The sequence below is a fragment of the Coregonus clupeaformis genome, unplaced genomic scaffold, assembly GCF_020615455.1.
Source record: "Coregonus clupeaformis isolate EN_2021a unplaced genomic scaffold, ASM2061545v1 scaf0090, whole genome shotgun sequence".
Lineage (NCBI taxonomy): Eukaryota > Metazoa > Chordata > Actinopteri > Salmoniformes > Salmonidae > Coregonus > Coregonus clupeaformis.
Window position 1 is genome coordinate 139,621 of NW_025533545.1, and position 20,965 is coordinate 160,585.

General features: G+C 48.2%; 1 protein-coding gene across 2 annotated transcripts in view; it reads left to right on the forward strand.

The window, feature by feature from the left end:
• The first annotated feature begins 6,902 nt into the window (after nt 1–6,902).
• hspa12b (heat shock protein 12B) overlaps nt 6,903–20,965 on the forward strand; it is a 33,031-nt gene continuing 18,968 nt past the window's right edge. For both annotated transcript variants that reach the window (XM_045213216.1, XM_041872212.2), the window contains exons 1-8: nt 6,903–7,205; nt 14,117–14,189; nt 14,830–14,918; nt 15,911–16,035; nt 17,097–17,283; nt 18,081–18,185; nt 18,628–18,744; nt 20,735–20,918. In XM_045213216.1, coding sequence (XP_045069151.1) covers nt 14,144–14,189; nt 14,830–14,918; nt 15,911–16,035; nt 17,097–17,283; nt 18,081–18,185; nt 18,628–18,744; nt 20,735–20,918 — 853 coding nt within the window. In that variant the 5' untranslated portion in view covers nt 6,903–7,205; nt 14,117–14,143. The remainder of the gene's footprint in view (nt 7,206–14,116; nt 14,190–14,829; nt 14,919–15,910; nt 16,036–17,096; nt 17,284–18,080; nt 18,186–18,627; nt 18,745–20,734; nt 20,919–20,965) is intronic.

Sequence of the window (20,965 nt, forward strand, 5' to 3'; positions counted from 1 at the left end):
CCTGCATATATTCCTTGTAGGAGGCCTCTCCTCTCTCCTATAGTCATTCATCACTGTCAGAATGGAGAGCTGCAACCCCTCTCTCTCTCTCTCTCTCTCTCTCTCTCTCTCTCTCTCTCTCTCTCTCTCTCTCTCTCTCTCTCTCTCTCTCTCTCTCTCTCTCTCTCTCTCTCTCTCTCTCTCTCTCTCTCTCTCTCTCTCTCTCTCTCTCTCTCTCTCTCTCTCTCTCTCTCTCTCTCTCTCGCTCTCCTTTTCTCCCTGTCTCTGTTTCTCTCTCCCCCCACCCGCCAACTTTTTCTCTCTCTGTCTCTGTCTCTCTCTCTCTCTCTCTGTCTTCTCTCTCTCGTCTCTCTCTCTCTCTCTCTCTCTCTCTGTCTCTCTCTCTCTCTCTCCTCTCTCTCTCTGTCTCTCTCTCTCTCTCTCTCTCTCTCTCTCTCTCTCTCTCTCTCTCGCTCTCTCTCTCTCTCTCCCCCTCTCTCTCTCTCTCTCTCTCTCTCTCTCTCTCTCTCTCTCTCTCTCTCTCTCTCTCTCTCTCTCTCTCTCTCTCTCTCTCTCTCTCTCTCTCTCTCTCTCTCTCTCTCTCTCTCTCTCTCTCTCTCTCTCTCTCTCTCTCTCTCTCTCTCTCTCTCTCTCTCTCTCTCTCTCTCGCTCTCCTTTTCTCCCTGTCTCTGTTTCTCTCTCCCCCACCCGCCAACTTTTTCTCTCTCTGTCTCTGTCTCTCTCTCTCTCTCTCTCTCTCTCTCTCTCTCTCTCTGTCTCTCTCTCTCTCTCTCTCTCTCTCTGTCTCTCTCTCTCTCTCTGTCTCTCTCTCTCTCTCTCCCTCTCTCTCTCTGTCTCTCTCTCTCTCTCTCTCTCTCTCTCTCTCTCTCTCTCTCTCTCTCTCTCTCTCTCTCTCTCTCTCTCTCTCTCTCTCTCTCTCTCTCTCTCTCTCTCTCTCTCTCTCTCTCTCTCTCTCTCTCTTCTCTCTCTCTCTCTCTCTCTCTCTCTCTCTCTCTCTCTCTCTCTCTCTCTCTCTCTCTCTCTCTCTCTCTCTCTCTCTCTCTCTCTCTCTCTCTCCCTCTCCTTTTCTCCCTGTCTCTGTTTCTCTCTCCCCCACCCGCCAACTCTTTCTCTCTCTGACACAATGTCCTGACTCCACGTCAGGCTCTATGTTAGTGGGCCGTGGTCTCACCAACCCTGCCTGGGGTGGGGACCCATGGCTACAGGAAAGGCTGGGGCGGAAGACACACACACTTGTTTATACAACACGCACACACATGTGGAAAGGAAGCCACACATGAACACACACACACACACACAGGCAGTTAGAGTCACAGCACTCCTTTTCTTTGTGCGAACATGATTAAACACTTAAAACACAACCCCACTCAAAACACAACAGCATTCAAAACACAACCCCACTCAAAACCCAACCCCACTCAAAACACAACCCCACTCAAAACACAACCCCACTCAAAACACAACCCCACTCAAAACGCAACCCCACTCAAAACACAACCCCACTCAAAACACAACAGCACTCAAAACACAACTCCACTCAAAACACAACAGCACTCAAAACACAACCCCACTCAAAACACAACCCCACTCAAAACACAACCCCACTCAAAACCCAACCCTACTCAAAACACAACCCCACTCAAAACACAACCCCACTCAAAACGCAACAGCACTCAAAACACAACCCCACTCAAAACACAACAGCACTCAAAAGGAACACGCTTGCGCACACAGTAAACAGACATTTCAAAAAGCTGTCATAGTCACTAGATTGAATGGGCAAAATAGTTGAATGGGCACAGTGGGCAATTATTGTGTGTGTGTTAGGGTTAGGGTAAGAGTTAGGGTTATAGTTAGGGTTATAGTTAGGGTTTCAGGTAAATAGGATTTTGAATGGGAATACATTTTTACCTCCCAAAAAGTCCTAAGAAGTAATGAAAACATGGCTGTGTGTGTGAGGGGAAGGAGAAGGGGTTGGGATGTTGAAGGGTGTGTCCGTCCAGGATACCAGAATTCCAGAGATAACGATGAAGCGTCCACAAGGAATGTCCCAGGGTTCTTTCCTGTCACCTGACCAATCACTTCCTGTCTTGCTGAGGGGACAAGGACAATGTTGGACATCTGGACCAAGACACACATACACACACACACACTCTTAGCCTAAGAGTGTGTGTGTGTCACAGGTGGCTGGTGGCACCTTAATTGGGGAGGGATACCAGTCTTTTTTAGCTAATATTCCACTCCTTGCTACTCCTGTCATTTGCCAAAGACAGGAAGACTAGTACCCAGACTACATAGCAATGGCTGGAACGGAATGAATGGCATCGTATCAAACACATGACACACACACGGTTTCCATGTGTTCGATGCTATTCCATTCACTCCATTCCAGACATTCTTATGAGCTGTCCTCCCCTCACCAGCCTCCTGTGGTGTGTGTGTGTGTGTTTGTCCAGATGTCCAGCAGTGTCCTTATCACCAGTGGTGTAGTGGAGGGTACACTCAGTTCACGCACCTTTTTTACTTTGCGCGACAGTTTACTCACCTTTTGCTGAAAAACTGCATTGAAAGTATAGGGAGCGTTACTTTACTCACCACAACCGGCAATCAGTTTACCCACTTTTTTGTTTTGTTCCACTAAATCACTGCTCTGAGGTAACAACCCCTCCTTGCCCTCAACAATGATGTGTTCTTCAAATAAACCAAATAGTCTTGTTCTACTCCCAAGATGACTGGTTCAGTCACACAACCTGTCAATCTGAGAGAGGTAGAGAAACAAAGCCATTCATTGGTCCATAAAGAGAGAGGTAGAGAAACAAAGCCATTCATTGGTCCATAAAGAGAGAGGTAGAGAAACAAAGCCACTTATTGGTCCATAACAAGAGAGGTAGAGAAACAAAGCCATTCATTGGTCCATAAAGAGAGAGGTAGAGAAACAAATACATTGTTTTTGTTGTGACCTTATTCTACAATGTATGCATTACATCCAGACCTTCAAGGCTGCACACCAAAGAAGAAAACTGAAAAGAGATAGAAAAAAAGGGAGAGTGTACTGGAGAGATGGAGAGAGAGATGGAGAGAGAGAGAGATGGAGAGAGAGAGATGGAGACAGAGAGATGGAGAGAGAGAGATGGAGACAGAGAGATGGAGACAGAGAGATGGAGAGAGAGAGATGGAGACAGAGAGATGGAGACAGAGAGATGGAGACAGAGAGATGGAGAGAGAGATGGAGAGAGATAGATGGAGAGAGAGATGAAGAGAGAGAGAGAGATAAAAGAGAGAGAGATAGAAGAGAGAGAGATGAAGAGAGAGATGGAGAGAGATAGATGGAGAGAGAGAGATGGAGACAGAGAGAAGGAGAGAGAGAGATGGAGAGAGAGAGATGGAGACAGAGATGGAGACAGAGATATGGAGAGAGGGAGAGAGAGATGGAGAGAGAGAGATGGAGAGAGAGATGGAGAGAGAGATGGAGAGATAGATGGAGAGAGAGAGATGGAGAGAGAGACGGAGAGATAGATGGAGAGATAGATGGAGAGAGAGAGATAAAAGAGAGCGAGATGAAGAGAGAGAGAGATGAAGAGAGAGATGGAGAGAGAGAGGTGGAGAGAGAGAGATGGAGACAGAGAGATGGAGAGAGAGAGATGGAGACAGAGAGATGGAGACAGAGAGATGGAGAGAGAGAGATGGAGAGAGAGAGAGATGGAGAGAGAGAGATGGAGACAGAGAGATTAAGAGAGAGAGATGGAGAGAGAGAGATATGGAGAGAGAGAGATGGAGAGAGAGAGATGGAGACAGAGAGATGGAGACAGAGAGATGGAGAGAGAGAGATGGAGAGAGAGAGAGATGGAGAGAGAGAGATGGAGACAGAGAGATTAAGAGAGAGAGATGGAGAGAGAGAGATATGGAGAGAGAGATGGAGAGATAGATGGAGAGATAGATGGAGAGAGAGATGGAGAGAGAGAGATGGAGAGAGAGATGAAGAGAGAGATGAAGAGAGAGAGATGGAGAGAGAGAGATGGAGACAGAGAGATGGAGACAGAGAGATGGAGAGAGAGAGATGGAGAGAGAGATGGAGAGAGAGATGGAGAGAGAGATGGAGAGAGAGATGGAGAGATGGAGAGATAGATGGAGAGAGAGAGATGGAGACAGGGAGATGGAGAGAGAGATGAAGAGAGAGATGAAGAGAGAGAGATGAAGAGAGAGATGGAGAGAGAGAGAGATGGAGAGAGAGAGAGAGAGAGAGATATGAAGAGAGATGGAGAGAGACAGATGGAGAGAGAGATGGAGAGAGAGAGATGGAGAGAGAGAGAGATGGAGAGAGAGAGATGAAGAGAGAGATAGAGAGAGATGAAGAGAGAGAGAGAGATAAAAGAGAGAGAGATAGAAGAGAGAGAGATGAAGAGAGAGATGGAGAGAGATAGATGGAGAGAGAGAGATGGAGACAGAGAGAAGGAGAGAGAGAGATGGAGAGAGAGATGGAGACAGAGATATGGAGAGAGGGAGAGAGAGATGGAGAGATAGATGGAGAGATAGATGGAGAGAGAGAGATGGAGAGAGAGACGGAGAGATAGATGGAGAGATAGATGGAGAGAGAGAGATAAAAGAGAGCGAGATGAAGAGAGAGAGAGATGAAGAGAGAGATGGAGAGAGAGAGGTGGAGAGAGAGAGATGGAGACAGAGAGATGGAGAGAGAGAGATGGAGACAGAGAGATGGAGACAGAGAGATGGAGAGAGAGAGATGGAGAGATGGAGAGAGAGAGATGGAGACAGAGAGATTAAGAGAGAGAGATGGAGAGAGAGAGATATGGAGAGAGAGAGATGGAGAGAGAGAGATGGAGACAGAGAGATGGAGACAGAGAGATGGAGAGAGAGAGATGGAGAGAGAGAGAGATGGAGAGAGAGAGATGGAGACAGAGAGATTAAGAGAGAGAGATGGAGAGAGAGAGATATGGAGAGAGAGATGGAGAGATAGATGGAGAGATAGATGGAGAGAGAGATGGAGAGAGAGAGATGGAGAGAGAGATGAAGAGAGAGATGAAGAGAGAGAGATGGAGAGAGAGAGATGGAGACAGAGAGATGGAGACAGAGAGATGGAGAGAGAGAGATGGAGAGAGAGATGGAGAGAGAGATGGAGAGAGAGATGGAGAGAGAGATGGAGAGAGAGATGGAGAGATGGAGAGATAGATGGAGAGAGAGAGATGGAGACAGGGAGATGGAGAGAGAGATGAAGAGAGAGATGAAGAGAGAGAGATGAAGAGAGAGATGGAGAGAGAGAGAGATGGAGAGAGAGAGAGAGAGAGAGAGAGATATGAAGAGAGATGGAGAGAGACAGATGGAGAGAGAGATGGAGAGAGAGAGATGGAGAGAGAGAGAGATGGAGAGAGAGAGATGAAGAGAGAGATGAAGAGAGAGATGAAGAGAGAGAGATGGAGAGAGAGAGATGGAGAGAGAGAGATGGAGAGCGAGAGATGGAGAGAGACTGATGGAGAGAGAGAGATGGAGAGAGAGAGAGATGGAGAGTTGGAATGGTAGGCTACCAATCGGAGGGAGAGAACAAGAAAATCCAAGAAAGAGAGAGTGATGGAGGATAGATCGGGTCCATATGGTGCCCTCTCCTTGATTGCCATATAGACATAAGTTGCATCCCAAATGGCACCCTATTCCCTATGGTCCCTGGCCAAATGTAGTTCACTAAGTAGGGAATAGGGTGCTATTTGGGATACACCCTAATGGCTTCCAGACTCCCCTCACAGCTAATTTGATTTGGAAATATGACAGGACCGGGAGTGTGTTTGTGTGTGTGTGTGTGTGTGTGTGTGTGTGTGTGTTTGTGTGTGTGTGTGTGTGTTCAAGAGATGGGGGGGTCCTTCTGCCCACTCTTCCTCCGCCTATGGGGAGCGGGGCAGTTAGTGTGTGTGTGTGTGTAGAGAGCAGGGGGTTAATGTATGCTTTCAATCATGTCTCCGGTGGGAAGAAATCTGATCCCTGTAGTGTAAGATCAAATCCCCAAGAGCAAAACACACACACACACACACAAAACACACACTTAAAACACTTGCAGATTTTTGGGAAAGGCTGAAAAGATTTACGGCAAGTACCGCATCCACAACACTAAAGTACTTCTCCAAATGTATTAAAAGTTATACATTTAGTCGTAGAGAACACATAAAGTCTCTCTCTCCCTCTCTTTCGCTTTGTCTTTCTCTCTCTTTCTCTCTCTCCCTCTCCCTCTCTCTCTCTCTCTCTCTCTCTCTCTCTCTCTCTTACATTCATCTTTGAAAGCTGGTAACCCAGAACAGGAATCCTTTAAATATATATTTATATTTAAAGCAGTGATTCAAAGACAGAGAGTGAGAAAGTGAGGGAGGTAGAGGGAGGTAGAGGGCGAGAGCACAAGATGAAATAAGAAGGGGAAGACAGGCAGAAGGGGAATAAAACAGAGGGAGGCAAAAAGAGGAGGGAGGGAGGAAGAGAGAGAGAGAGGAGAGAAGGAAAGGAGCGAGATGACTTAATCAGTGTGTACTGCCACTCCAAGAACACTCCACACACACACGCACGCACGCACGCACACTCACAAACTCCCTCTCTCTCTCTCTCTCTCTCTCTCTCTCTCTCTCTCTCTCTCTCTCTCTCTCTCTCTCTCTCTCTCTCTCTCTCTCTCTCTCTCTCTCTCTCTCTCTCTCTCTCTCTCTCATACACACACACAGAACATGTTCCAAATGAGGTAAGCTCCCCACATCCCCCGTGTTGTACCAACCCTTTCCCTGTTTTTAGTGTGTGTGTGTTTCCAGGTCAGTTGAAAGACTGACTGCCGGGCTGCGGACACAGCAGAGGAACGCTCCAGGCAAACATTTGGGAATATTTGGAATCGTTCCATAGTTTTTTCAGGAAAGTTTCCCCCCTTTTGCTCCATTGGACTTTTCCAAAGTCTTTGTTTAACTATTTTACCCTCCTCTTTCTATTGTCGGTTCTTTTTGGAATTCTGCTCTTGGAATTCTGCCGACGTTCGGTTCCATTTCCATTTCCATCCATACTTACTTATCCAGAGCGACTTACAAATTGAAGTTGAACATTCCCAGCTCTGTGATTCCTGATCCCTGCAGCAGAAGCATCCTCTCCTCGTTCACACTGCAGGATCTAACTCGGGGACTTAGTTCTTCTCCAGTGAGGAACAAGGGCAGGAACGTTGTTTCAGGAAAAGACGGGTGAGTTTGAGGATTTGTTTTAGGATGTGCTGCTTGGGTTTCAAATGGGAATTATATTTTTACTGGCATTGAGGTAATGTTTTGCTGCATGTTGTTGAGTGCGTTGTTTTGTGTTTTTATATGTGGATACATTTGTAGAATGAGAAGAAAGATTCCCTGCTGTAAAAAAAAGCCAGCAAGTGCCCCTATGGTTAACAGAGGAAGACAGAGGTAAGGTAACAGGTCTATGGTTAGGTATACAGAGGAAGACAGAGGTAAGGTAACTGGTCTATGGTTAGGTATACAGAGGAAGACAGAGGTAAGGTAACTGGTCTATGGTTAGGTATACAGAGGAAGACAGAGGTAAGGTAACTGGTCTATGGTTAGGTATACAGAGGAAGACAGAGGTAAGGTAACTGGTCTATGGTTAGGTATACAGAGGAAGACAGAGGTAAGGTAACAGGTCTATGGTTAGGTATACAGAGGAAGACAGAGGTAAGGTAACTGGTCTATGGTTAGGTATACAGAGGAAGACAGAGGTAAGGTAACTGGTCTATGGTTATGTATACAGAGGAAGACAGAGGTAGCGCAACAGGTTTATCTGAGATACACCTGTCTGGGGTCAAAGGTTAAAGGTCAGTGGTCAGGAGTCTGGAACTGTCCTCCACCCCAATTTCCATCTATATCACTTTATTTTTATTGGACGTGCCCATTATCATTATGAGCAGTGTGGAGGGTGTGGCAGGGGATGGGGTGTGTGGTTTGAAGGGCGGGGGATGGGGTGTGTGGTTTGAAGGGCGGGGATGGGGTGTGTGGTTTGAAGGGCGGGGGATGGGGTGTGTGGTTTGAAGGGGCGGGGGATGGGGTGTGTGGTTTGAAGGGCGGGGGATGGGGTGTGGTGTGAGGGCGGGGATGGGGTGTGTGGTTTGAAGGGCGGGGGATGGGGTGTGTGGTTTGAAGGGCGGGATGGGGGTGTGGTTTGAAGGGCGGGGATGGGGTGTGTGGTTTGAAGGGCGGGGATGGGGGTGTGGTTTGAAGGGCGGGGGATGGGGTGTTGGTTTGAAGGGCGGGGATGGGGTGTGTGGTTTGAAGGGCGGGGGATGGGGTGTGGTTTGAAGGGCGGGGGATGGGGTGTGTGGTTTGAAGGGCGGGGGATGGGGTGTGTGGTTTGAAGGGCGGGGATGGGGTGTGGTTTGAAGGGGGGGGATGGGTGTGTGGTTTGAAGGGCGGGGGATGGGGTGTGTGGTTTGAAGGGCGGGGGATGGGGTGTGTGGTTTGAAGGGCGGGGATGGGGTGTGTGGTTTGAAGGGCGGGGATGGGGTGTGTGGTTTGAAGGCGGGGGATGGGGTGTGTGGTTTGAAGGGCGGGGGATGGGGTGTGTGGTTTGAAGGGCGGGGGATGGGGTGTGTGGTTTGAAGGGCGGGGGATGGGGTGTGTGGTTTGAAGGGCGGGGGATGGGGTGTGTGGTTTGAAGGGCGGGGGATGGGGTGTGTGGTTTGAAGGGCGGGGGATGGGGTGTGTGGTTTGAAGGGCGGGGGATGGGGTGTGTGGTTTGAAGGGCGGGGGATGGGGTGTGTGTATGCGGGGGGGGGCAGTTACTATTCCTGGGGTCCAGCAAAAATGAAGGCAGTATGAAAATGTATGCGCTGACCAACTGTAAGTCGCTCTGGATAAGAGCGTCTGCTAAATGACTAAAATGTAAATGTAATATACAGTACATTATAATACTTTTTTTTAAACATTAAAATACATTTTACAACAGATTTCACAATACATTAAGTGCGTGCCCTCCGGCCGCAACTCTACTGCAACACACAATCCAGGTGTACGTGTGTGTATAGTGTGTCTGTTATGTGTGTTTGTACCTGTGTGTGTGTCTCTTCACAGTCCCCGCTGTTCCATAAGGTGTATTTTTATCTTTTTTTTTTTAAATCTGATTTTACTGCTTGCATGAGTTACAAGGGGTTGGGAGGGGTTTCTCTTCATTCTCAGGAAGCTCAGTCCGTGATGATGTCATAGCTCCTTTGTGAGCTGAAGTGTTCTGTGTGTACCATAACTGCAACAACCCACGGGCCACAGCTGTGTGTGTGTGCGTGTGTGTGTGTGTGTGCGTGTGTGTGTGTAGTGTTAATGGGGCTGAAAAGTGGCCTAGTGTGTTGCCCAATCAGCCCCCCATGTTTTGAGAAGCCCTCGCTCTCTCTCAATTCAATTCAATTCAATTCAATTCAATTTAAGGGCTTTATTGGCATGGGAAACATATGTTAACATTGCCAAAGCAAGTGAAGTAGATAGTAAACAAAAGTGAAATAAACAATAAATATTAACAGTAAACATTACACTCAGAAGTTACAAAATAATAAAGACATTTCAAATGTCATGTAATGTGCAAATAATTAAAGTACAAATGGGAAAATAAATAAACATAAATATGGGTTGTAATTACAATGGTGTTTGTTCTTCACTGGTTGCCCTTTTCTTGTGGCAACAGGTCACAAATCTTGCTGCTGTGATGGCACACTGTGGTATTTCACCCAGTAGATAAGGGTGTTCATCAAAATTGAGTTTGTTTTCGAATTCTTTGTGGATCTGTGTAATCTGAGGGAAATATGTGTCTCTAATATGGTCATACATTTGGCAGGAGGTTAGGAAGTGCAGCTCAGTTTCCACCTCATTTTGTGGGCAGTGGGCACATAGCCTGTCTTCTCTTGAGAGCCAGGTCTGCCTACGGTGGCCTTTCTCAATAGCAAGGCTATGCTCACTGAGTCTGTACATAGTCAAAGTTTTCCTTAAATTTGGGTCAGTCACAGTGGTCAGGTATTCTGCCACTGTGTACTCTCTGTTTAGGGCCAAATAGCATTCTAGTTTGCTCTGTTTTTTTGCTAAATCTTTCCAATGTGTCAAGTAATTATCTTTTTGTTTTCTCATGATTTGGTTGGGTCTAATTGTGTTGTTGTCCTGGGCCTCTGTGGGGTCTGTTTGTGTTTGTGAACAGAGCCCCAGGACCAGCTTACTTAGGGGACTCTTCTCCAGGTTTGTCTCTCTGTAGGTGATGGCTCTCTCTCTCTCTCTCCTATCGCTCTCTCTCTCCGATCTCGCTCTCCTCTCTCTCTCTGCCCCAGGGCAGAAGGGTTGCTTACTCTACTGACCGCTTGCTTGTTCTGTGTCGCGTCTCCTGAAAGAGGAGAGGAGAGGGAGAGTAACAGAAAAGGAGGATGAAAAAGAGCAATGGAGAGGAGGAAAAATAGTGAATACGTTAGAGGGGAAATAGAAGGAGAAAAGGAAAGCAGATGGAGGACAGAAGAGTTGGGGGTGAAAGAGGCATAGTTGAGGGGGAGGGGTGAATAGAGGGGGAGGGGTGAATAGAGAGGGAGGGGTGAATAGAGAGGGAGGGGAGAATAGAGGGGGAGGGGCGAATAGAGGGGGAGGGGTGAATAGAGGGGGAGGGGCGAATAGAGAGGGAGGGGTGAATAGAGGGGGAGGAATGAATAGTGAGAGAGGGGCGAATAGAGGTGGAGGGGCGAAGAGATGGGAAACAGGACGGCTTTAAATGTGTTTTTTTCTCTATCTGGTTTTATCATTAAAGGGGAACATGGGAAGATAACTTTAATGCTGCACACGCACACACCTAAACACACACACACACACACACACACACACAACACACAGACACACAGACACACAGACACACAGACACACACACACACACACACACACACACACACACACACACACACACACACACAGACACACACACAGACACACACACACACACACACACACACAGACACACACTGAAACAGAAACATCTTTGTTTGATGGCAGCGGCACGTTGAATTTGTTAATGGAGTCAGTCTCAGATCACAGAGTCTGCTGTAACTGGACTGCTGTAACATCACACATACACACAAACACACACACACACACACACACAGACAGACACACACACACACACACAGACACACGTAGACACTGAAACACACACTTCTGCACGCAGGTACACACAGACAGACAAAGATTTTCCTGCAGACAGTTGTAATCTGAGCTAGAGTAACGTTTGTTTCAAACAAAAACTCTGAATCAGGATATATATATCACCATGACAATATACTTTCTCTATTCTCTCTCTCTCTCTCTCTCTCTCTCTCTCTCTCTCTCTCTCTCTCTCTCTCTCTCTCTCTCTCTCTCTCTCTCTCTCTCTCTCTCTCTCTCTCTCTCTCTCTCTCTCTCTCTCTCTCTCTCTCTCTCTCTCTCTCTCTCTCACCTTTCTCATCATGTTCTTTCTCTCAATGTTTTGTCTCTCTCTCTCTACCTCTCTGCCCCTCTCCCCCTCTTCTCTCTCTCTCTCACACACACACACACAAACAGCGACACACGTGGAGTTCTTTCCTGTGTTAGTGATGCTTTTCCTGGACTGTTGTTTAAGATGGTCTGTCTGTCTGAGGAGAGGAGAGAGAGAGAGAGAGAGAGAGAGAGAGAGAGGAGAGGAGAGGAGAGAGAGAGAGAGAGAGAGAGAGAGAGAGAGAGAGAGAGAGAGAGAGAGAGAGAGAGAGAGAGAGAGAGAGAGAGAGAGAGAGAGAGAGAGAGAGAGAGAGAGAGAGAGAGAGAGAGAGAGAGAGAGAGAGGAGAGGAGAGGAGAGGAGAGGAGAGAGGAGAGGAGAGGAGAGGAGAGGAGAGGAGAGGGATGACATGTCGATGTTATCAACCAGAAAGTTTCGTTCTGTTGTCCACTTTACATGTTGCAGATTGGGAGGTTCAATTCCCTAGTGAGACACCATGGTAGAATGGAGGGATGTATTGCAGGTGGAAATGGTGGCTGTCTGAAGGTTGGAATGAATGAGTGTTGGAATAAATACATAGACACACGCTTGGTCCGTCCCGCCCTTGGAAAATCCCTTTGGACTGGGGCCAGGTCGGGGCAACCGCACCCACTGACCAGAGCACCCACTGAAGAGACAGGCCATTCATATTGTCTATGTATTGTATTGTACTGTACTATACCGTATTGTATTGTACTGTATTGTATTGTAATGTATTCTACTGTATTGTACTGTATTGTATTGTATTGTATTGTAATGTAATGTATTGTACTGTAATGTACTCTACTGTATTGTACTGTATTGTGATGTATTGTAATGTTGTTGTATTAATACAATAAAATAAAAAAGTGTTAATAATAATAATGATATAATAATAATAATAATAACAATTGGTGAGGTGTTTATTTATATTTGTATTTATAATGGATCCCCAAAGCAGCAGCTACTCTTCCTGGGGTCCAGCAAAATTAAGGCAGTCATACAATTAAAAAAACATTACAATACATTCACAACAGATTTCACAACACATTAAGTGTGTGCCCTCAGGCCCCTCCTCTACTACCACATATCTACAACACAAAATCCATGTGTACGTGTGTGTGCCAATGTGTGTGTCTCTTTACAGTCCCTGCTGTTCCATAAGGTGTATTTTTATCTGTTTTTGAAATCTAATTTCGCTGCTTGCATGAGTTACTTGATGTGGAATAGAGTTCCATGTAGTCATGGCTCTATGTAGTACTGTGCGCCTCCCATAGTCTGTTCTGGACTTGGGGACTGTGAAGAGACCTCTGGTGGCATGTCTTGTGGGGTATGCATGGGTGTCTGAGCTGTGTGCCAGTAGTTCAAATAGACAGCTCGGTGCATTCAACATGTCAATACCTCTCACAAATACAAGTAGTGATGAAGTCAATCTCTCTGTGTACGTCCAAGGGCCAGCTGTGCTGCCCTGTTCTGAGCCAATTGCAAAGTCCCTCTTTGTGGTACCTGACCACACGACTGAACAGTAGTCCAGGTGCGACAAAACTAGGTCCTGTATTACCTGCCTTGTTGATTGTGCTGTTAAGAAGGCAGAGTAACGCTTTATTATGGACAGACTTCTCCCCATCTTAGCTACTGTTGCATCAATATGTTTTCACCATGACAGTTTACAATCCAGGGTTACTCCAAGCAGTTTAGTCACCTCAACTTTCCACATTATTCATTACAAGATTTAGTTTAGGTTTAGGGTTTAGTGAATGATTTGTCCCAAATACGATGCTTTTAGTTTTGAAATATTTAGGACTAACTTATTCCTTGCCACCCATTCTGAAACTAACTGCAGCTCGTTGTTAAGTGTTGCAGTCATTTCAGTCGCTGTAGTAGCTGACATGTATAGTGTTGAGTCATCCATATACATAGACACACTGGCTTTACTCAAAGCCAGTGGCATGTCGTTAGTAAAGATTGAAAAAAGTAAGGGGCCTAGACAGCTGCCCTGGGGAATTCCTGATTCTACCTGGATTTTGTTGGAGAGGCTTCCATTAAAGAACACCCTCTGTGTTCTGTTAGACAAGTAACTCTTTATCCACAATATAGCAGGGGGTGTAAAGCCATAACACATACGTTTTTCCATCAGCAGACTATGATCGATAATGTCAAAAGTCGCACTGAAGTCTAACAAAACAGCCCCCACAATCTTTTTATCATCAATTTATCTCAGCCAATCATCAGTGATTTGTGTAAGTGTTGTGCTTGTTGAATGTCCTTCCCTATAAGCGTGCTGAAAGTCTGTTGTCAATTTGTTTACTGTAAAATAGCATTGTATCTGGTCAAACACAATTTTTACATTTGTCCTATTTAGTTTTTGTTGCATATCCCACCCACCCGGGACACCCTCGGAGAGTGGGGTCACGGCCAGGGATCAGCCATTATTGACGGTGAACCTGGAGCAATTAGGGTTAATTTCCTTGCTAAAGTGCACATCGACAGATTTTTTCACCTAGTCGGCTCGGGGATTCGAATCAGAGACCTTTCAGTTACTGGCTCAATGCTCTTAACCGCCAGGCTACCTGCCGCCCTGGAAAAGGTGTTAAAAAAGCATTAATAAGCATCTCACTGTGTTTTGTCCTCTCCCAGGCTGCCCTGGCCGTGGCACTCCTCATCATGGCCGACATCCTGCAGCCCGACATGAACAGCCTACAGGTCCCAGGTAGACACACACACACACACACACGAACGCACATACACACACATGGGTCATCTTGGCCCTAGACTAACAGTCATGGTATGTACTGTATGGGGTTAATGCCCCCCATGTGAGTGTGTTCCCATCTGTCACTATCTCCGGTTTGAGGTGTGAATGAGGTCACCGCACTCCCTTTCGGAATATCACAGGGTTCCAAAGAATTCCGAACATAACATTCCGAACATTCCGTTCGGTCACCGACATTCCACTCCGTGGACGGAAAGACCCTTTAGTGTGTTTACACCTCAGTGTTCTGATACCGTAATCACTATGGCGATATAGGATACAGACGTTCCTGGGATAACAGGATTGCTTCTGGAATCTTGGAATCGTATCCTGCAATCCAGCAGGGCACTGCTGTGTGTGTCATGACAGTGTGTGGATGATGTCATGTCATTGTTTTCCACAGATAACAGAAATTCCCCATGCACAGACAGGCTTCATAAAACCAAATGTTGTCCTCTAATTTGAGTTGTCTGACGAAACATCCCTTTGACATTCTCAACAGTCTGGCTGTCTTTGTATAGATATGTTAGATATCTAGATCCAGAAAGTAGCTAATGAAAAATGTCTCAGCATTTATCCGCCCCTCCCCCTCTCTCAGGTGAAAACAACCACATATCAGCTCCCTCCTCTCCCTCAGTCGGCCGAAATGACTGCAGCATTGCACCCCTGACACCCTCAGCCTCTCCGGTAAGATCTCACCCCTCCTCAACCCCTTCCCTCAACCCCCTAGACATCAAATCCTCACCCCCTAACCTCTCACCCTTCAACCATTCGCTCATATCCCTCACCCCCTAACCCCTCACCCTTCAACCATTCGCTCACCTCCCTCACCCCCTCTCATTCTCCAGTAAGACCACCACACCTTCACTAGTACAAAAAAAAACAGAGATGGTGCAGACACGTCCACGTTTCTTTACATATCTGGCTTAATGAGAGCTTCTAATCCACACCGACGTGGTCATCTGTGGATGACAAGTATTGCTTTATCTCTACCAGTAAAGAACAGGAGGTTAAGTGGTGGCTGACACATTCTCTCAACCAACACACACACTCTCTCAAGTCAACACGGACTCTTTCCATCAACATACTTTGAGGCTTGGTCAGTGCAGGGGTGGATATTTCCTTCTCATTGCAAAGTTCAAAGTTCATGAAAGTGTAGACCTCACTTACTGTAAGTTACTGACTGGGCAACATCACATAAGTAAATCATAGATCATTGAGAACTATTTAATCGATTTAGTACTTAGCTATTAAAACCTGAAGGCCTCAGAAAGCAATTAAGCTGTTATCATATTTTGATAGGAAGGAGTGTTGGGTCCTGTCTGTACCAGCATACCTCCCCCACTCTCTCACTCCCCTCTCTGCTCTCCCTCTTTGCCACTCTCGCCCCCACCTCTCTCTCTCTCTCTCTCTCTCTCTCTCTCTCTCTCTCTCTCTCTCTCTCTCTCTCTCTCTCTCTCTCTCTCTCTCTCTCTCTCTCTCTCTCTCTCTCTCTCTCTCTCTCTCTCTCTCTCTCTCTCTCTCTCTCTCTCTCTCTCTCTCTCTCTCTCTCTCTCTCTCTCTCTCTCTCTCTCTCTCTCTCTCTCTCTCTCTCTCTCTCTCTCTCTCTCTCTCATAACCCCCCCCCCCACACACACACACACACACAGAACTTCATCAGTGTCTCTCTCTCTCTCCAGAGACCGGAGGCCAGATCGAGGATGGCTCATGCATTCTCTGTGGTGGTGGCTATAGACTTTGGAACCACCTCCAGCGGCTATGCATTCAGCTTCACACAAGACCCAGAGGCTATTCACATGATGAGGTAGGTGGACACACACACACACACACACCACACCACCTCCAGCGGCTACACAGACACACACACCACCTCCAGCGGCACACAGACACACACCACCTCCAGCGGCTACACAGACACACACCACCTCCAGCGGCTACACAGACACACACCACCTCCAGCGGCTACACAGACACACACCCACCTCCAGCGGCGACACAGACACACACCACCTCCAGCGGCTACACAGACACACACCACCTCCAGCGGCTACACAGACACACACCACCTCCAGGCAGACACACACCACCTCCAGCGGACACAGACACACACCACCTCCAGCGGCTACACAGACACACACCACCTCCAGCGGCGACACAGACACACACCACCCCACGCACACAGACACACACCACCTCCAGCGGCTACACAGACACACACCACCTCCAGCGGCGACACAGACACACACGACCTCCAGCGGCTACACAGACACACACGACCTCCAGCGGCTACACAGACACACACCACCTACAGCGGCTACACAGACACACACCACCTCCAGCGGCTACACAGACACACACCACCTCCAGCGGCTACACACACCACACCACCTCCATCGGCTACACAGACACACACGACCTCCAGCGGCTACACAGACACACACCACCTCCAGCGGCTACACAGACACCACACCACCTCCAGCGGCTACACAGACACACACCACCTCCAGCGGCGACACAGACACACACCACCTCCAGCGGCTACACAGACACACACCACCTCCAGCGGCTACACAGACACACACCACCTCCAGCGGCTACACAGACACACACCACCTCCAGCGGCGACACAGACACACACTACCTCCAGCGGCTACACAGACACACACCACCTACAGCGGCTACACAGACACACACCACCTCCAGCGGCGACACAGACAGCTTCACTCAGTTGTGTGCTTCTATCCTCTATTCAGTCTGACATCACAGCGCCTCGACCAGCATGTAGATTTTCACCATCCCACGTCTGCAAGTCAACCAAACGCACTCCCTCATTTGATTGACGGCTGTCTCGTCCACTCTCTGCAGGCGCTGGGAGGGCGGGGACCCGGGCGTAGCCAACCAGAAGAGCCCTACGTCCCTGTTATTGACGCCTGAGTTGAAGTTCCATAGTTTTGGGTTTGCTGCCAGAGACAACTATCATGATCTGGATCCTGAAGAGGCTCAACACTGGCTCTACTTCGACAAGTTCAAAATGAAGATACATAGCACCACTGTAAGATAGGGGGAGGGGGAGATAGAGGGAGAGAGGAAGGGAGGGAGGGAGGGAGGGAGGGTGGGTGGAAATAGAGGGAGTGGGAGATAGAGGGAGGGATAGAGGAAGGGAGGGAGGGAAAGATGGAGGGAGGCAGGGAGAGATGAAGCCAGGGAGAAAGGGGGGAGGGAAAGAGGGGGTAATTGTGAGGAAAACCAAGAAAGGAAGAATGAAAAGGAGAGAGATGAGGAAGTAAGATCAAGGGAGAGGGAGGAGAGGACAGGACAGGACAGGACAGGAGAAGAGAAGAGAAGAGAAGAGAAGAGAAGAGAAGAGAAGAGAAGAGAAGAGAAGAGAAGAGAAGAGAAGAGAAGAGAAGAGAAGAGAAGAAGAGAAGAGAAGAGAAGAGAAGAGAAGAGAAGAGAAGAGAAGAGAAGAGAAGAGAAGAGAAGAGAAGAGAAGAGAGAGAGGAGAGGAGAGGAGAGGAGAGGAGGAGAGGAGAGGACAGGACAGGACAGGACAGGAGAGGAGAGGAGAGGAGAGGAGAGGAGAGGAGAGGAGAGGAGAGGAGAGGAGAGGAGAGGAGAGGAGAGGAGAGGAGAGGAGAGGAGAGGAGAAGAGAGGAGAAGGGAGAGGGGAGAGGGGACCTTACCTGTTGTGCTATGCAGCAGTTTTACAGCAGTGTGTCTTAGTTACCTGTAGGACCTCACCTGTTTAGTTATGCAGTGGTTTTACAGCAGTGTGTCTTGGTTTCCTGTAGGACCTCACCTGTTGTGTTTTGCAGCAGTTTTACAGCAGTGTTTATTGGTTTACTGCAGGATCTGACCATGGAGACGGAGCTGGAGGCGGTGAGTGGGAGGAAGGTGAGGGCTATCGAAGTGTTCTCTCACGCTCTCCGGTTCTTCAGAGTACACGCCCTCAAGGTATGACCCCTGACCTCTAACACCTAATTGCTAATTAACAACACAAGAAGAGTTTAGAAAGAGTGAGATGAAGAGAGAGATGAAGAGTGAAGTTAACTCTATATGTGAATATAGTGGGAGGAGGGTAGCGAGATAAAGGAGAGACGATGGAAGGAAGAAGAAGAAGAAGGAGGAGGGGGGAAAGAGGGGAGGATGGGAGGAGAATAGAGCTGGAATGTGGCAGTATTCCAGACCTCCGAAAGCAGAGCCTGTGGTGAGTCATGGTGCGGTCTGGAATAACTGTTCCGACCTTGAGATGCTCCCAAAGCGGGATCCTGAGCCTTCACAAACAAATCGGATTATTCTGGCTTTCAAGGGTAACCCACACAGGACTCCCTGGAAAACAATGGCAATCCAATTGTGTGTGTGTGTGTGTGTGTGTGTGTGTGTGTGTGTATTCTAGGAGGTGAAGGACCAGTCTTCGTCGGTATTAGAGGGAGATAAGGTGAGATGGGTGATCACTGTTCCCGCTGTATGGAGACAACCAGCCAAACAGTTCATGAGAGAGGCTGCCTATCTGGTGAGATCACACACACACACACACACACCTAGATTCATGTTAATATGGCGTCACAGGTCCCTCGCTCATCTCTCTCCGTTCCCATTGATGTGTGCTGTGACCCTACATTCCTATCCGGCCACGAAGACCTCCAACTGGGAGGGAGGGATGAGGCAAACTGAAGGACTGTGGGAGCAGTAAAGGGCTTAAATTAGGACTGTACAGCATGTCAAGGAGAGTCTCACACACTCTGACACCTACTGTATGTGTGTGAGACTTGGACACTCTCCTCAGAATTCAGGAGTATTTCTAAATTTACATCCACACTTCTTTCGCCTGAGTCTCAAAACCTGCACCACCACTCAATGTTCTGGATCCAACCTCTCTCTGTTCTGGGTCCAACCTCTCTCTGTTCTGGGTCCAACCTCTCTCTGTTCTGGGTCCAACCTCTCTCTGTTCTGGTTCCCAAACCTCTCTCTGTTCTGGTTCCAACCGCTATCTGTTCTGGGTCCAACCGCTATCTGTTCTGGTTCCCAAACCTCTCTCTGTTCTGGTTCCCAAACCTCTCTCTGTTCCGGTTCCCAAACCTCTCTCTGTTCTGGTTCCCAAACCTCTCTCTGTTCTAGTTCCCAAACCTCTCTCTGTTCTGGTTCCCAAACCTCTCTCTGTTCTGGGTCCCAAACCTTTCTCTGTTCTGGTTCCCAAACCTCTTTCTGTTCTGGTTCCCAAACCTCTCTCTGTTCTGGTTCCCAAACCTCTCTCTGTTCTGGTTCCCAAACCTCTCTCTGTTCTGGGTCCCAAACCTCTCTCTGTTCTGGGTCCCAAACCTCTCTCTGTTCTGGGTCCCAAACCTGTCCTCAGCCTCCCCCCTCGGCTCTCCCTCTATGTTTTCTGTTCTCCAGTCCTGGTTGGCTGGGTGGTGTATTTCCTGCTCATGTTGATGTCATCAGGTTGAACAATCAGGGAGACCGGCATACAAACACAGGAAACCACTCCTGCAGTCTCAACCCTCTCAACCCTCCCCTGCAGTCTCAACCCTCTCAACCCTCCCCTGCAGTCTCAACCCTCTCAACCCTCCCCTGCAGTCTCAACCCTCTCAACCCTCCCCTGCAGTCTCAACCCTCTCAACCCTCGCCTGCAGTCTCAACCCTCCCCTGCAGTCTCAACTCTCTCAACCCTCCCCTGCAGTCTCAAACCTCTCAACCCTCCCCAAGCCCACATCTCTACTCTCATCATACACTTTCTCCCCTCCACCTCCCCTCGACTCTCTTGTACCCAGCCCTCTTTACTCTCTCCTCTCCCCAGCACTCCCCTCCTCTTGCTTCGCAACCACCTGTCAGGACAATCCCTCTCCTCTCCTCTCCAACCCCCAGTCCAACCCTGTCAGGACAATCCCTCTCCTCTCCTCTCCAACCCCCAGTTCAGCCCTGTCAGGACAACCCATCTCCTCTCCTCCCCTACTTGACTCCAATCTCAACCTGCTCCAATTACCAAATCCTCACTTTACTTCAGTCACTTTTGCCCCAAACCCAACAATTATTTATACTGCAACAACTTTATTTGAATCCATAAATGACACTGTAATCACACACTGTTTATCTAATCCTAAAATGTTTAGATTCAGCAGCTGTCTTACTCTATACCCCCTCTAACCCCCACTGTGCATACCCCCTCTAACCCCAACTATGCATACCCCCTATAACTCCCACTATGCATACCCCCTCCAACCCCCACTATTCATACCCCCTCTAACCCCCACTATGCATACTCCCTCTAACCCCCACTAGTCATATCCCCTATAACCCCCACTATGCATACCCACTCTATTCATACCCCCTCTAACCCCCACTGTGCATACCCCCCACTCCCCCACCCTCTCTTTCCATCCCTGCCTAATTCCCTCTCTCTCTCTCCAGGCTGATCTTGTCCCGAGGCTCAGAACCTGATAGAACCTCTAGAACCTTATATTTAGCAGCATTAATCCCCCCTCCCTCCGTCTCTCTCTCTCTAGGCTGGTCTGGTATCTCCTGACTCTCCAGAACAGCTCCTGATAGCTCTAGAACCAGAAGCAGCTTCCATCTACTGTCGCAAGCTCCACCTACACCAGGTGATTGACCTGAGCCTTCGGCCAATGACCAATGGCCTCAGCTTGGAGAGCGATGGGTGCCGCCCTTTTGACTCCAGCTTCAGACAAGGTGAGAGAGAGAGAGAGAGAGAGAGAGAGAGAGAGAGAGAGAGAGAG